The following is a 17748-nucleotide window of genomic DNA, read 5'->3' on the forward strand; positions in this document are numbered from 1 at the left end:
AGAGTTTAATGAGTGCTAGAGAGAGTCCTCCCTGGTGCAGATTTTACGGTACCTTATAAAGCGGGGAAGCCTCGCAAAGCGTTGATTCCCTCAGCGGTGGTACACATAGGCAGCACCCCAGGGCATCTCCCTTAAGGGCCCACAAAACTCTCATGACCTCAATTATCTCTGGGGCCTCTAAACCATCCGATGTGTTCAAGAGCTGCTGGGAGGAGACCCTTGTGCCACAGCCTGCACCCTTGTGCAGAGCTAAGCCAACTTCCAGGGTGTTTCCCAAAGGGGAAGGTTAAACCCCAGTGGGGGGCAATGTCCGCCCCCACTGACTCCAGAGACAGCAGGCAGTAAGTGCTGTGGGGCGGGCAGCCCCAGCACAGAGCTAAGTGCAGCGTGGATGCTCAAGCCCGAGCAAGAGCTGGGCTACAAGCCATCAAGCTGGCTGGAAAAGCGCCGGCACCACAGACTTGCCCTGGCGCAGGCGAGACCTAGTCCCGCTCACTCGGCCTTTTATCTTGGTTGAACCAAAGACGCGGGGGATGCCACGGCCATGCCCCCAAGAGGGTCGTCGCCTCTTCTCACCTGCATCCTGCACGTGAACGGCAACTGTCCCTGACTCCTCTTCTGCCAGCCGGTACCACAGGCCGTTGGGGTCCGCCAGCCACTCCTCCACGTGGCACGAGTAGTTGCCGGTGTCAGCACCGCCGGCCTGCAGCACCGTCAGCCGGAAGAGCACCGCCGAGAGCCTCTGGAAGCGCAGGCGGCCCTCCCAGCGACCGGCCTCGGGGCTGAAGACGGCATCGGGGCCCACGCTCAGCACCGCCTCCCTCTCCTCCTCCTCTTCCTCGTCCTCCTCCGCACGGCTGCCCGCCTCTTTGGCCCGCAGGTTGTACCACGTCACCGCGAAGTGGGACTCTGGGCTGGAGCGGGACAGAATGCTGCAGTCCAGTGGGAAGGACTCCTTCTCCTGCACTGTGAGGTTGGCGGTGGCCGTGTCCACCTGCAAGGTGGGATCTGAGATGACAAAAGGGGAGCGGTGAGCACTGAGCAAAATGCTACTACCAAAGGCACCCTGCCCCGGCACAAACAGACTGTCACAGCCCTGGTGCTGGGCGAAACCCAAAAAAGGCTTGACGAGGCCTGCCAAGTCCCACAGGTACCTCTGTGGTCAACCCTGCAGGCTCAGCATCCTCACCTCACTGCACGCCGCCCAGCACAGGGTCCAACAGGAGCTGGCTGTGAGTGCCGTGCTACCGCCCTGCCAGCGCGGACCCTCGCACCAACTAACGGGCACGCGTGTGAAAGGAGAAAGCTGCTGCAGCTCATCCAGATGTGCTGCAAGAACATGGCAGGAAATACCGAGGTTTGATGCACGCGCTGAGGAGCAATGTACTACTACTTCCCAGCTACCGGTACAAAGAGCATTGCACTCCATGCTTATTTTTTATTTCTTCGAGAGTGCTCAAAGGACTTGAAAATCAGTATGACAGAAGAGGAGAGAATTTTTTCCAGCAATTTGAGAAGTTATTTAGGTAAGAAGTTCCTCCATAGAGATGTCCTCAGCACAGACACAGCAAGGATGCTCCCAAAAGTCTCCCTCTCATTTTTTTCTTCTAGTGCTTGCTGCAAGGCTAAAGAGATGTTTTTACCTAACTGAGATACAGTGGCCAGAATCTAAGATGAGTTGATTAAAGGCTGACTTCAAGAGCAATTAACATTTGGTTTAGTCATCATGCCAGGGAACACATACTCCAGGGATCGCAATCAGTCTGGATCTAAGCTTTCATTTAAAGATTAAAAAGCCCTTTCTGATGAGGGAGCTGAGCAGGAAGGGCAAGCCGATAGCTTGCCAAAGAGAGAGGAGATTTCTCCTCCGGTGAAGACGGCTGGGCAAGCCCTCCCTTGCGCAGACCCTGGGCATCCCTGCAGGAGGGGGCTGCTGTCCCCCAGCTCTCATCAGCTGTGGGGCTGCTGTGCCCAGCGGGGCTTCTCATTACAGCACCTGCCCTATACTTTTTAAATGGTCCCATAAGGAAAATCTTCATTAAGGCCAGAGCTCTTCAGGCCATAGGCAACACGAGCCTTTTCAGTTCACATCTTCCCCGGGAAGACTCAGCAGAAACAGGAATGAGGTAGGTCCTGAGATTTCAGGGACTACTGAGGTAAAAAGGAGGAAGGGAAGGAAATGGCTTGTCAAAACCAACACAAAGCCTCCCCCACCTCAGCAGGTTAAGCAGAAAGAGACAATTGCTGTCTGAAGGTGCTGAGAGGGTTTTTTTCCCCCTTTGTGGATGATTATAGTCCTGAATGATGAGCATGAAGATCCTCACTAATGAGACATGAGTCACAAGCAAGTTTAGTCATTTTGTTAAGTACTGGCTGCTATGAAAGAAAAACAAACAACAACAAAGCACTTTTAGGAAAAAATTATCTTGAATTAGTGCACCTGCAACTCCCTCTCTTCTTCCACTCCACATCCTTCCACAATTCAAAACGAGCCTCAAGGATTTCCCCTGCCTCTCATTGGCCCCCTCCATCAGGACTGGCAATTCTCAGCCCGGATGAAGAGCTACACTTACAACCGTGTGGGCAGGCAGGGTACAGGGATTGCCTGGCAGGGGGGTGTCTCTGCTCAAGCCATCTTGGTCGGCAAAGTTTCCCATGCAAGGACCTGGCAGATAAGGGCTGTGCTGTCCTGAGAGAGTTCCGCCTTCACAGTACATATCTTCTCTGCCAGGAGTGACCACTAAAACCTTTCCAGAATTTGACCCTTCTGCCAGCTCCGTTGCAGAGTTACGAGGCTGACACCTTGCTGAAATGGGCAGGCATAAAGCACCACAGCAGTACTTGCAGAGTGCTTGCTTTACATGCTGGAAAGTACCCAGCAGATGAGGACCATAACTGTTATTTGACCTATAGCCTTTAAGACAGACATTTAATCTTGAGTCATTTGTCTCAAAAATAGGGAATCTGTATCTTCCAAGGTAAATTGTCTTTGCAGCTTATCTGTTGTTAAAACAGACAAAACTTAGCAGAGCACCTGGGAATCCGCTTTTGAGGGCTCAGGAGTCCACAAGTGCTGGTCAGTCTTTAAGAACCACCGGAGCAGGCAATTCCACTGTGTTGTAAGTCAAGCAAGCAAGGCAGAAGACCGGCTTGGCTGAACAGGGAACTCCTTGTGGAGCTTGAGAGGAAAAAGAAATTGTATGATCTCTGTGACTTTCCGCTTGTGGACACTGAAACCGTAAGGGACCAGCTGTATCAGCTGAAAGTTCACAAGTCCATGGGGCCTGATGGGATTCATCCCAGAGTACTGAAGGAGCTAGCGGATGTTATGGCAGGACCCCTCTCGATCATCTACCAAAGGTCTTGGGAGCCTGGGGAGGTCCCGGCTGACTGGAAGCTAGCCAGTGATCTTCCAATCTACATAAAGGACGTGAGGGAAGACCCAGGGAACTACAGACCTGTTAGTCTAAGGTCAGTTCCTGGAAAAATTATGGAGACAGTTACACTGGGTAAAAGGCATTTAAATAATAATGCAATCATCAGGCACAGTCAACATGGGTTCACAAAGGGAAAGTCCTGTTTTACTAATTTGATACCCTTCTATGATAAGGTCACCCACCTACTGGATGAAGGGAAGGTGGTGGATGTAGTTTTTCTGGATTTTAGTAAGGCTTTTGATACCGTCCCTCACAGCATCCTTCTGGACAAGTTGTCCAACTGTGAGATAAGCAGTGTGCTGGGTGAAGAACTGGCTGAAGGACAGAGCTCAAAGGGTTGTAGTCAATGGGGCTACATGTGGCTGGTGACCGGTCACCAGCGGTGTTTCTCAGGGCTCAATTCTAGGGTCAGTCCTGTTCAATACATTTATCAAAGACCTGGATGCAGGAGTTGAATGCACCATTAGCAAGTTTGCTAATGATACCAAATTGGGAGGTGCTGTTGACTCTCTCGAAGGACAAGATACCTAGCAGAGGGATCCAGACAGACTGGAGCACTGGACAATGATTAATGGGATGAAATTTAATAACTCCATCCTGGATTCTGCACCTAGGACAGAGTAACGCCAGGCACAAGTATAAATCGGGAGAGGAGTGGCTGGAGAGCAGTCCTGCAGAAAGGGGTCTGGGGGTGCTGGTCGGCAGCAGGCTCAATATGAGTTCAGCAGTGTGCCCTGGCAGCCAAGAGGGCAAACTGCATCCTGGGGTGCATCAAATGCAGCATAGCCAGCCAGTCAAAAGAGGTGATTATCCTGCTGTATTCAGCATTGGTGCTGCCTCACCTTGAGAGCTGCGTGCAGTTCTGGGCCCCACAATTTAAGAAGGATGTTAAGGTCCTTGAATACATCCAGAGGAAGGAACAAAGCTGGTGAAAGGGCTGGAAGGCATGTCCTATGAGGAGCAGCTAAGGACTTTGGGTTTGTCTAGTTTGGAGAAAAGGAGGCTGAGGGGCAACCTCATTGCTCTCTGCAGCATCCTGAGGAAGGGAAGTAGAGAGGGAGGTGCTGATCTCTTCTCTCTGGGATCCAGTGAGAAGATGCGTGGGAATGGTCCAAAGCTGTGCCAGGGGAGGTTTAGACTGGATAAGAGGAAGCATTTCTTTACCAAGAGAGTGGTCAAACTCTGGAACAGGCTTCCTAGAGAGGTGGCCAATGCTCCATCCCTGTCAGTGTTTAAGAGGCATTTGGACAATGCCCTTAATAACGTGCTTTAATTTTTGGTCAGCCCTGAAGTGGTCAGGCAGTTGGACTAGATGATCATTGTAGGTCCCTTCCAACTGAAAAAGTCTAGTCTAGTCTATGCTATGCTATTCTACTCACAATCCTTCGAAACTGGATTTTCCTCCCTGGTTTGAACTTCTGTAGCACTTTTTTCCCACTAGGTCCTGGAAAGAACAAGAAGCACCTGTGGCAATCCGACACCTGCCTCCCTGTGTCTGGGCATGGCCAAAACGGTGGTGTTAGGCAGCAGGATCTGCCTGAACCACTACCACCAGCAAGAGGGTGGCCAGGAAGCCCGTAAGTACCCCCTTGTCCATATAGAGGCAGGCTCCTCATAGCCAATTCCTGCCCCATCAAGAAACCTGAGCCTGTCAGCCCAACTGACAGACGTAACCCTTGGAGCTGCACACCCCACAGAATGGGGAGCAGCAGCATGAGAAACTGCCTGGACACCAGCAAGGGTCTTGACTTCCTCTGCTACCCTCTTTTCATGCAAGGACCTTGCCCCTGGGGTGCATGCCTGGGAAGCACAGATAGCTTCTCCCATCTCATTCTCAATCAAAATGTGAATAAAACTGGAAGCATATCCTACTGAATCTGCCAAAAGTGCTGTAAAAAAATAAATACGCAGATGCAGTGGTGCCAAAATTCCAAGCCCATCTAGCTGTGTCTGCAGGGCTTGCCCTGTGCCCCTTCCAGAAAAGTAAGGGTGCACCCAAGAAGACATGCAAGAAAGCATCAGCATGGTCTGTAGTGCAGCGGTCCTGCCCTCTGCCCTGACCCACTGTTGATGGCAGACAGATGGAGACTCATGCATTCAGTCCAAGAGGGCAGAGTGCTGCTCAAAGTTGTTGGCACAAGATCCTCCTCACCTGGCTGCTTGACGGTGAGGGTGATGAGTCCGGAGAGGTCCTCTGCCCGCTTGTACCAGCGGTCGCTGGGGTCAAGGAGCCACTCCTCCACGCGGCAGTCATAAGCCCCACTGTCCCGCACAGTGGCATTTTGGATGGAGAGGTGGTAGAGACCCGGGGAGGGGCTCTCCAGGTGCAGCCGGCTCCGCAGGTCACCCAGCGCTGCCAGGTCCCCATAGCGCAGGGTGCTCTGCCGGCTCAGCCGGACCACCGCCTCCTTCTCTGGGTGGCCCGGCCGCCAGACGTACCACTCCACCGAGAGCTGGGACGAGGGGCTGGTCCGGCTGCTGACCAGGCACTCCAGGGTCACCCACTGGTTCTCCAGCACTGTGATGTTCTTGTAGGTCTGGTTTACCTGCAGGCGGTTATCTATGGGAAAAGGCCATTAGAAAGGTAAGGTGATTGAGGGCTGCAAGGGTCCTTTGTCTCCCTACAAACCCTTCTCCCATGGCCACAACCCTGGGGTGTGATGAAAGAAATAAGGAAGGTGAGGGAAAAAATGATGGGAGAAAAAAAAAATGTAGAGGAGGAAAAGAAAATAGGACTTGTGGTTTTTAGGGTCTTCTGAAAATCTCAGGCTACCCACCAACAACGCCCCATTCAGCACAGGGAGCTGGAAACCCACAATCTCCCAGTAGGACCTGAGAGGTCCTAAGTGTACAGACATCTTGTGAGGGGAGGTCACACCTCAATCTTTTCTCATCCTCTTTCTGGGGCAGAGCAGTAGCTCAGTCACACCCCAACCAGTAAGCCCTCCTGTTGTGGGAAAAGGCAAAAAAGCAAGGCAGAGAATGGACAGCTGGTTATAGGGAACCACCACTGCAAAACGAGAAGTAACATGAGGGCAAAGTCACAAATGGTGTTTTGCTGCCTTGGGAATGTCCCTGCTTTTCACTCCACAATTTCATTGATACACCAGTTGGGGGGGTGACTGCAATTAGCTCTTTTATGTGAAATGACGTGTTGTACACTCCTAACTCCTTCATGACTTCTTTCCAGGGGCACAGTCTGGACTTCCCTGGTACGGCTGCTGCAGCAAGTGACAGGCACCGACTTCCCGGAGAGGGGTGGGTGATGCAAAGCAGGGGGCAGATCACAGCTCCCCCCTCCCCGACCACCCCACAGCCATCTCGGGACTGCAGACAGAAACAAGGAGCTGGGACCGGCAGCGAGCAGAATGCTGTGGCCTGCTGCACGTCCCGTGCGACCTGGCAAAGCTGTGCTGGGGACCATACTCAATATCCCTCTTGTACCCCCATCCACAGAGCTTGTGCCCAGCCAACCAAATCCAGACAGAGAAAATGCATTAAGCATCTTAGTCGAGCCCTGCTATCCAGGTGCGTCCCTCCTGCCTGAGAGATTTTATCCTCCTGAAACAGTCACCCGGAGCAAGTGGGGACAAGGCAGGTTTCCTTGTGAAGTACCAATGCTCTGCCTCAGCAGTGCACATGGGGTCCAGGTTGCTCTCAGAGATGGTGCTTGCTTCTGTGCCTCCGCCCTTTGCACAAAATGAGGGCTCTGTCCCCAGCCTGTGGGGGCCGTCTTTAGCTCCTCCATCAGCCCACCTTTACCAGTGATGTCTGCTGCCACGGAAACCACCAGCAGAGCAGATTTCTCCTTTTCTGGCAGCTAGCTCCCCACCTCATTAAACTCGTTACTCACATCTCGTGCACAGTGCAGAGGGAAAAGAGACAAGGCTCCCCATGCCTGCCAGGATACAGGCACGGAGTAAAATTAAACTGTGTGCAAAACATAAAAATGCTTTCCCAGGCAGGCACACACCAGTTCTCTCTCAGTAGGTCGCTAGTCGACACTCTTGCTACACGAGGCTCTTGAGGATAAAGAAACCTGGCTGGATACAGTGGCATTCTAGATCATGGGGGATGGACAACCTTCATGTGGGGACACTGAAATGCACGCCCACTCAGCCTAGGTGGAGAAGGGTCACATCAAAGGGGGAGAACATCCCTCTTCATGCAGGGACGCGCAGGCATGAGGATGCAAGGAGGGGGTGACAAGGCTGGAGCCGAGAGAAGAGCAGAGGATCCCCGTTGCCCCAGAAAAGCTCGGCGAGCTCAGGAGCCGTGCGCAAGAGCTGATGCGAAGAGGACCCCACCGGCGCGGCACGTTGTACCTGGCTGCTTGACGGTGACCTCCGTCCGCCCCGACACCTCCTCTGCCAGCTTGTACCAGGCGTGGTTGGGGCTGAGCAGCCACTCCTCCACATGGCAGTAGTAGCTGCCGCTGTCTCGGACCTCTGCCCGCTGCACCGTCAGGCTGAAGAGCCCCCCCGACGCCGAGCGCTCAAACTGCAGCCGGCCCCGCAGCCCCTCCTCTTCTGCGTAGGTGCCATACTCGAAGGCCGAGCTGTGGGTGGTCTTCAGGATGAGCTTGCCATCGGCGTCGGAGGGCTTGTGGACATACCACAGCACGGCGAAGTGCGAGTCAGGGCTGGTCTGGGATTTCACTGAGCAGTTGAGGGGGATGGGCCGGTTTTCCACCAGAGTGATGCTCCGCTTCGACTTACTCACCTGCAGCTTGGTCACTGCGAGGGAGGAAGAGAGAAGGATGAGGAGAGGTGGATCATTAACACAGAAAAGAAACTCACCTTATCTGGGGAGGACCTGAGTCCTCCCCCAACTACAGGCACAGCTGCTCTTGCCTGGGTCCCACTTGCACTGGACCTTTAAAAGAAAGGCATTTAGTTGTTCTCCTAACTGATCTTCTCTCTTCTTTCATCCTACTCTACTCCTGGATCCTCCCACCACGTCCCTCAGCAAGAGGCTGCTTTTTCACAGTTTGTCCTTTAAAAGATTTCCTTTCTTAGTTTACCGTGGTCTGAGGCACCAAACCTAACAAGAAGACTACACCCAAACTCAGTGGGGTTTTTCATAGTGAGATCATACCACTTGTACCTCAGGGCAATGAGCTGTTGACCCGTTCCAGAGAAAACCATTTCCAGGAAGAGTGAATTAAACAAGACTCTACTGCTGTCACATGCCAGCCATCTCAGTGACATGTAACCCACAGACATGGAATAGCTAGGGGAGCAAATGCAGGCACAACTGGAAAAGAAGAAAGAGCACCAGACTAGAAAGGATCAGCAGGGAGCAAGCTCTGCTCCAGCATCCAGGAGATCTGGCTCCAGGTCCACCATGGACCGCAGAGCCTGGGACAAGCCACAGGCACATCACCTCCCTCGACTTCCCAAGTGCAACTGCAGCTCCCATGTGGGCAGCTAAGTGGTCGCACAGCATCAAGTGTGACACAGCAGGCAGTGTCATTAGCTCTTGTCCCTGCAGGGAGAGAGACACACTGGTTTCCAATTCCTCTTTCCCTGCAGGAGCAGGAGATAAAGCCTCCCGTGTATGTGCTCAGGCTGTGCCTGTTGCCCAAGTCTTGACCCAGGGCACTACCGTCCGCAGGGGAGGACACAAAGTGCCCTCCTGTGACACTTGTGCTTGGTGTGCCCTGGAGCCCTCCTGGCTACAGACCCGAGGAGAGGAGCAGCTCCTGGCCAGGCACACCACTCCTCCCAGCGGCTCTGCCACCGCCTCCCCTCCTTCACCTCTCCTTGCGTGGCAGCTTCCCTCTGAAAGGGGGCATGCTGTCTTGCTGCCAGGTGAAAGGATTCTGCTGACAGCCGGCAAATCTCTTAGCAAAACCTAGTGAGCACCCCGGGCACGAGTGGGACGACAGAAGCGCGGCACCACAGGCATGAACAACTGAAGGCTGCCAGGGGAGCTCTGCCCATCCGTACCCTGGAAACACATCCCACGCATCCTGCGTTTGCGAGGAAGCAACTTTGTCTCCTCTCTCTCACGGAGGCACGGGATCCTCGCTTTGCATCCTGCTTTGCTTCCAGCTTCCCTTGGGCCCAAGGGTCTCGGCTGCCTGTTGGCACAGGCAATGAGCAACAGAACCAAGGGAGAGGATGGGCACAGGCAAACAACATCACACGGGAGGGAGGAACTCCCACCACAGCGACGCTTTCTGCTCTAACACAGCATCTGAGATGGGCATCTTGGTAATGCATTAGATGATCCCCTGGAGCCTGGATTGCCTGTGGCTTTAATCAGTATGCTAATAAAGACTCGATGGCTGTGTTACCCTGCAGACAGTGGAAGGAGGGAAGGAGGGAAACAGTCCCTTGTTTTTCTTCCCTAGGGACTTCAACCTAATGGAGAGATTTAGCATCACCCTGTTGTATTTCTGCCATACCTCAGACACACTCCTTCCCCTTTGTTTTGCTTCAGGACAGCAGCCTTAGCCACCGCACCCACACTTGTCTCACCTTTTTGGCTCACTGTTGGTTAAGAAAGGTTATTTCAAGCATTAATCAATCTTCCAAGTCCCTGGGAGATGAACCAATAAAAGGGAAGGTGATTCTCAGCAGTTTCCTTTCTCCCCCAACCCCCTTTCCAAACAGTTTATTTTTAATTGGTACTGGATTATTTTCTGCAACCGTTACTAAGGAAACCTCTGTTACTATAGCAACCGTGTGTATGTTAAGTCAGTAGCCCTATATCTATTAAAATGCAGTATATACACATGCTGCGTGTGGTGGGGTTGCTCAATATCAACACATACATAGAGACAAAGCCAGGGTACGCACAGATCGGAGCTGCTGAGATGCAAGCATCCCTCCCAGTGCTCTTCCCACACCGTGGCACCTCCAGGAGATAAAAATGAGGAGGATGGGCACAGAGTAATTTTAAGCCTCATGTTTGGGCTAACAGATTTATTTCACTGAAGCAGTGAGGGCCTGTTCCCAGACCATAATCACAGCAATTCTCACTGTGTACAAACAGCATGGACCCCTGAGGTCATCCAAAGGCTCTGGGATGGCCTCTGTACAGCTCTCCCTGCTCCCATTCAACACTTGGGAAGACTTCTTCTTTTGTGGGGGTGAGGGTGATAGGCAAGAAATCTTACTAACTCTGGCAAAAATGAGTTCTTAAATTTCACGCACGCACCCCAGCCCTCCAAGCCCTCATTGGCAGCCACTGCAGCCAGCATTCAGGAACTTGCGCACGCATGCACAGAGTCCCACAAATCTTGATGAGATGACCATATCTACTGTTGCTACCAGTCAGAGCAGCAGGCCCTGGCAGGGAATTACAGGTCTTCCCTTTGCTACACTGCATGCACTTGCACAGGTTCGTAACACCATGTGTGAAGTTTCGTCTAGATTAGAGGTATCAGTGATATGTAATGACACCTCTGACAATGCACTTCTCATCTAACATGACTTATTTTCCTAACGGAGGCACACCACAGAAGATGCAAGTGCAGGTTTTGTTTCCTTCCCAGAGAATTAAAGAGGAAATTCTCAGTCTTTTCCAATCTGTGAACACCAAATGCTTCCCCACCCAGGCGCTGGCTCCTGCATAGTAAATGCGCACCTACCTCTCCTTCATTACCTTCTGCAGATCCTATAGGAATAATTCACAGCTTTTACAGACCACAGGCTTAAAACTGCTGAGTTGGAAACACTGTGGCACACAGGTTACCTTGGGGCAGCTTCACCTTCAGGCTGCAGGCTGGTTTGCTTGGTCATGTAGAGGAGAGATCCTCTGCCTGCAGTCTGGTTAAGACATGGGAAGCTTTGGGGGGTGGCTCATGCTTCTGCTCTCCCACAGGGATGATCATCAGCCACCATTCACAGATACACGAATTAATCCAAACGGCTCATTTTGCATTTGGGAAAGTGATTTAAAAAGGGAAAAAAAAAAAAAATCCTGAAGTTAGTGGTCCAGGGTGATGGTGATGGTACAATAGAACACCAGGGAGTCCATCTCCTTCCATCCTGGTGCTAAGTCGACTCCAGCGCAAAGTGGGTCTCTCTACGTCCCATGCAGCTTGCCAGGTCATGTTTAAAGATGCCTGCCATGACATAGAAGTTGTTGTAGCTGCTGGCGCATGAGTGAGATTGCAAGAAGACTGACACCCCAGGCACTGAGCCAGCCAAACCTCGCCCTCCTGACAGGGGGGAAACTCCCTTTCCCGGTTTGGGGATTTGCCTGGGCAGAGAGCCAGGAGAGGGCTCGGCCTTCAAATGCTGAGGTGATCCGGTCTGCCCTAGGGCTTGGGGTTTTGGTGTGCCAGGGCAGGGCTGCTCCAGCCCTCTGTCAAGCAGCGAAGGTGGTGGGCGCAGCGATGTGAGCAGGCACGGTTACATGGCATTTTCTGCTGCGCTGTCAAGAGGCTGATATTCTCTTAACAGCCTCCTGAACATCTGCTTAGTGATGGAAGCAGGTGCATGTGTCTAGGTGAAGTTATCGTGCATATCATCTGCAAACCATAATCCTGTTGCCACAATGTCTCCTGGCTCCCTGGAGGGTGCCAGTAAAGAGGATATCATACCTTGATGCACTGTTATTGGCGTTATGTACGCTATTAAGGCTTTCAATTTACACTGGCAACAAGTCATGGTTACAACCCTCTTTTTTTTTTTAAGCCAGCCTGGTCTCCCAGCCCCTGTGAAGCCATGCAACCTGTGTGAAGAACATGTGCAGGCATTGAACTCTGCAGTGGTGCTCAGGCAGGGGCCCTGCAGGCAGTGCCAGGGCAGAAGACATCAGCTCTCCGATGGCACAGTGACATGCACTCCCGCACCGCTGAGGGTATCCCGACGCATCGGCTGGAGGAGCTCCGGGAGGTTAAATGGGTGATGACTCACGCTGGAGCCTGGCCAGGACACAGGGGACTTCCATGCCTGTTCGGGTGGAGAGGCTGGCAAAGACACTCGGTGTCCACAGCAAGCCGATACGCTTACTAGACACCTCACTTCACAGACCATCCTCCAGCATCACAGTCCCTTTGCACTACTTCCCAGGCCGAGGAAAATGTCCCCACTCATTTGTAGGGACATGCATTGTCTCGGGACCAGCCTCTGGTCCTCAAAGCTTGCACCTCTGGGCTGGGGGGCCAGGTCAGACACACCTTACAACCACAGCAGGCTATGACAGAGCTAGGTGCTCCACAAGCTGATATATGTGGTAGGGGTTTTCTACACACCATCAAGCAGGCAATCAATCTCCTCAAGCTTGGCATGTGGTAAGCACAGTTATACAAATATTTGGGGGAAGGGAAAGCAGTCATCAGAGGAGGAGGACAGAGGCAGTGGGGTGATTCACAGCTTTTTTTGCTGACTCACTGCTATGGTGAATCCACTTGGCTCCCTCCCCTCTGTTTCCTAATCATCAAGCAGGGGTTACAACACTTACCTTTACTGAAGCACTTTGCAATCTGTACCTAAAAATGATGTGATAAAAGGATGCTCTGTCTCAGACTCCTTACATCATCTTACCTTCTAGGCAGCAAGAAAATACAACAGCAGGAGTTTACTTCCCACCTGGGAGCCACTATTACTGAGTCCTGGGAATGGCGATGTTTAATTGCAGCGGAAGATACCCTCCCCCTAAAAAAGCCCCATACAAAACCCCAGCATGCTGCTCTGCAGTGAAGGGGGAGGGGGCCGCTGGCTGGGGAAGAAGCCAGCTCTGCAGGAGCCAGTGGCCGTGGTGCAGAAGGAGTGGGCAGGAGGACAGCCACCACCAGCCCACAGAGTCCCCAGGGAGCCCTGTCACCGTAGCAGGGAGACAGTGTCCCATTTCGGAGGCTGCTGCCCTCTGGAGAGAGCTCCTCCAGAAGACACTCTTGCCTGGAGAGAACTGATGAAGTGTTGCAAAAAGTTTTCCTGGGGCATGTCCTACTTTTAAAAGCCTCCATTGGGATTTCACTGTGCTGAGGTGTGTGTGTGGTGGTGGGGAGCAGAAACGAGGCCAACTCAACCCGAACCCATCCCCAGTTTAACACCAGACGTGGGATTTAGCAGGCCAATCAGGAGAGACTCATTTCCAGGAGCACAGCCCCAAGGTGACTCTTCCTATGAGGAACCCATCTCTCCCTGGCACCCTCAGCATACAATCCTGAAGGGCACTGGCCAGGCTTCTGGCATAAACTCAGCCAATGCCTCAGCCTGTGGTCACAACCCAGAGGTGCCTCATCGTTTCCCTCACTAGGGCCCAAAAAGCACTCAGTGCCCAAATTCCTCCCAGGGGATGTTCACCTGGGATTCAAGAGACCTGTGCGAAGGTCACTGCCTGGCCACTGGCTTAGACATGCACTAACTCTCAGCCCTCTGCCAGCCCCTCTCCCTTCCACAAAGCAGGGCTGAAGAGCCTCCACCAGCTCCACACACGTTACAAGGACACCAGTGTTCATGACCATGGGGAACTAGGGAGTCAAGCAAGTACATGCCAGCCTTCTGACTCAGCATGGCGAGGGGTGGGTGACTCATGTTTACCAGGTTAGCTGAAAGCAAACCAACAGTTCAAAAGGGAAAGATGGGTGAGCCCTTTCAGAGAAGAGGCATCAGAGGAAAAGCATTCACAGAGGGAAGAAGATGAGACGCTCCTAGGAAGACCTTGCTCATTGGGCTTAACCATGGCATAGAAATCACAGCGAAGTAGAGACAAAGACTTCCAGCACCAGGGCAGCCTCTCCGGAGACGGCAGGAACATGGCAGCACAGCTCCCGACTCCTGCTATTCTAACAGAACACAAGTCCTCCTGAAACTGGATTAGCGAGGTTGCAAATTGCATTAGCCAACATAGGAGGCTGCTGGTACAACAGGAGCAGGAGAAAGGGAAATAGCATTAGACTTTGCCTGCCATTATTACTGCCATTATTAACTTGTCACTTTACTGTAGTGTTCCTATAACAATGAATTATTGCCTGCAAACAGGCTGACATGATTGAATTACTGGGAGAGCAGCTCCATGGGAAGGAGAGACAACGTTAACTGTTTCCTGAGGAAGGATCAGCTGCTGCCCTCTCCCAAGCGGGCAGACGAAAGACCAGAGGCTTCAACTTTGAACACCAACCTGCCATCCTGACCTTCAGCAGCGCTCGTTTCAGAGCGATGCCAAAAGTTTCTGTGGTCCCCAAACTCCTCAGGTCCTGGTTGCAGGTGGGCTGCTCTGGGTTGGACACGCAAACAAAAGCAGAATGTATGTCTGTCTGCGGCAGCGATAAAGATCCACGGCTGGAGCTCTCCCATCTTTGCAGGTCTTCCTGCAACCTCTCTAGCCTACTAATTTCGTAAAGCTAAATCCTCATTTTTGCATGCTCCTACTTTCTGGTATAGAGAAGATAGGTGCCTGCACAAGTCATCAAACTGAATAACTGCTAGTCTAGATAGATGTGGGTCACGTTTCCCCCCCCCTCCCCCGTTGCAGGGTCAGTACTGCCTGCTTGCAATCAGACAGGCTGTTAATCCGACTCTGCTCTCTCCTGCCTGACTCCCCTGGAGAGATGGTATGACAGCCCTTCCACAGAGGGCTGTGCCAGGGCAGAAGCCCTGTGTGGAGCGGGAAGGAGCAGGCATGCCTTCACCCACCCAGGCCATGTCCCCTGGTATCACCCTGGGTGCCATCCAAATGCCACCCCCAATCCCCTGGGGTTTGAGAGGCTTGACTCTGCCTGCAAGTACTTCTGCTAAAAATCAGCTACATGACACTTCTCCCCAAATTTACTGTTCCTTGTATGAACGCTGCAAATAGTGCTTCCTGCAGCACGGACTGAGGGGTGCTCCCAGCCCCAGGAGCAAACCTAGGAGCTGGCTGTGACCCACCTCCTCTCAGGGACAGAGAGAGGCCAGGAATAAACCACCAAGTGACCCACATTTCAGTATGTTCAGCAAGTTGCTGCAAAGTCCACAGCCCAGCAGGTGCGGATGTTCCCTCGCCTCACAGCCTGCTGCTGCAGCAAGACGAGCTGGGTACTTAAATAGCTGTGCACATCCATGCTGACCATCACCCACTCCAACAGCCCCAGCCCAAAATTCAGCCCCAACCACAGGCATGTGCCCTGAAGCACACTCTACTACTGCAGCTTGAGGAAGCACAGCTTGATGCACTCAAAATGCTACTACAGGGTGCTGTGGCCATAGCAAAGCAGAACAGGCATCTCTCCTCAAACTCTGCGGTGGACCTGCCTGCCCTGCTGTACCCCCATCAGCTTCAGCCCCATAGAAAGTGAGCACTGCACCAGCCAAACCTACTGACAAGCAGCCCGATGCCCCCCCCCCAAAAGCCTCACAGTCAGACTGCTGACTTACCAAACACATAGGTAGCGGGTCAAGACCATTGCTGCATGCCTCCTGCTGTGGCACAAAGACTGCAGGCTGTGACAAGGACATCTGCTCAGCTAAGGGACAGCCTGAGATTACCAGCCATGCCACGCTAGAGTCTGCGGAGCAGCTAACAAACTAGCAGGTTACAAAGCAGGGCCTCAGGGAAGCATGCATATGTGACCCAGAAAGTCTCTTTAAAGCCCAGAAGCCATACATCTGTGAGCATATACAGAAAAGGCTGTGTGTGTAGCTGCAGGGATGGAGAAAGCTGGGAAGTCCACAGCCTCCAGGTCCAGCCATGGATAAGCCAGAGACCACTGGCTGGGACATGCCGCTGGCCTGGGAAAAGCAAGAGCTTCCCCAAGAAACAGAAACCATGTCTCTCTGAAAGACAGCAAGAAACAAATATACCCCAAAGCAAAGTGACCAACAAACCTAAAACTAGAAACCTTCCTGCCAAACCCTGAAATGAATGTAAAAGTTCTGCAGGAGAGAGAGGAGGGGAGGGAGAAATAAAAGATTTCCAGTATGAGTTGTGTCTGCTGTCAGAAAACAATATACGGCTCACTGATCACTTGTAAATTAAAATATGGAGATAGGATCACTGGAAGATAAATTCAGTACCAAGCTACAGCCACAGAGGATAAAGAAAGAAAAAAGTAACATACTGAGATATTTAATCAACTCCTTGTCAGAAAGATTTCAAGCAAAGGAGTGCTCTGTCAATTAGGGAAAAAAAGTAATTAAATGTACTCGAAGAGCAAGTCATAACACATACAGCAGCACCACACACAAACTCCCATGCCGTTCTGGAGGCTGGCCATTAACGGCCGAATTTCCTAACAGGGTGTCAGAAAAATACATGAGTTTGTGTAGGTGCACGCTAAGAGTACAGCTGCACCTTATAGTGCATGGCTGACTTTTGCATGCACTGTATTTGACTTGAGCATTTTCAGCAGCTACCGCTGAAAAGCTGGCTGCTACACAGAGAGAGATGAGACGCTGAGGGTGGTATGAAATGCTATTTTCTTGCCATCCAGAGAGCAAGCTCTCCAGACAGACCTCTTGCAGGATCACGAGTTGTTTTGGATGCTGCCCACACCAGCCCTGCCAGCCCCAGGTTGTCAGTGCTGCCCTCCGTGCAAAGATAAAAGTCCCCTGAGAACGACCTAACTGATTCCATCCAAGAGCTAGCTCACTCCACTCACCTTTAACTATTCCTTTCCACTGGGCTAATTTTCTGCAGGTTTAGTAAACTGAGCTGGCACATAGCGGGATCAATGCTGGCACAAGGAATGGGACAGGAGCATGCAGCCAGCAGCACGTGTCAGGGATGAGGATCACCTCCTTCTGTACAACCAAGTGCTATATCAGCTCCACCTGTACCCTAAATGCTCATGATGATGATGATGCCTCCATAAATTAACTGGCAAGTTCAACTACTGTGTAGAAGAACAACCAAGTGAAATAAGCCATCTGTCGTTTCTTAAGAAATTGTCTTCTTGAACTTCTTAGGGACTGAGGAAGTATTACAGCAGGATGGGCTACAGCTACTCCCTGCTTCTCTGTTATATGGGACAGGGAAAACTCTAGGAATTTTCTTTAACAGCATCCCAAATGCCTATTTAAGCGAGTAAGACAGCCCTGGGAGCCAACTTTTATGTATACATGTTAAAAGACCCTCAGCCATAGGTTCAGCATGTCTGGAGCCTGCCATTTTGCTGTAAGGAAGTAGATGGCAGGAATTTATTCTTTGACCAATATCAGAACAGGTAGAAACCCCAAAAGCCCCTAATGAACCAAAGTTCTAGAAAAGCATTCAGATAAAAATTGTCCTTGTTTATTCTGCTGACACAGAGGTATTAATCTTACAAGGTAAAATCACCATGGGAAGAAATAGCTGGGTTTATTTTACTGAAGTTGCCTCCTTTACGTGGGCATTGCTACACCACTTGGCTATGCAGGTCACTGTCGCATTG

The 17748-nt window shown here is 51.9% G+C and overlaps 1 protein-coding gene across 3 annotated transcripts in view; it reads right to left on the reverse strand.

The window, feature by feature from the left end:
* Positions 1-17748, reverse strand: part of IGSF3 (immunoglobulin superfamily member 3) — a 101439-nt gene that overhangs the window by 3359 nt on the left and 80332 nt on the right. For all 3 annotated transcript variants that reach the window (XM_075033987.1, XM_075033986.1, XM_075033988.1), the window contains 3 exons: positions 7763-8173; positions 5590-5997; positions 577-1008 (listed from right to left, as the gene is read on the reverse strand). In XM_075033987.1, coding sequence (XP_074890088.1) covers positions 577-1008; positions 5590-5997; positions 7763-8173 — 1251 coding nt within the window. The remainder of the gene's footprint in view (positions 1-576; positions 1009-5589; positions 5998-7762; positions 8174-17748) is intronic.

This window comes from Buteo buteo, chromosome 8 (assembly GCF_964188355.1).
Source record: "Buteo buteo chromosome 8, bButBut1.hap1.1, whole genome shotgun sequence".
Taxonomy (NCBI): domain Eukaryota; kingdom Metazoa; phylum Chordata; class Aves; order Accipitriformes; family Accipitridae; genus Buteo; species Buteo buteo.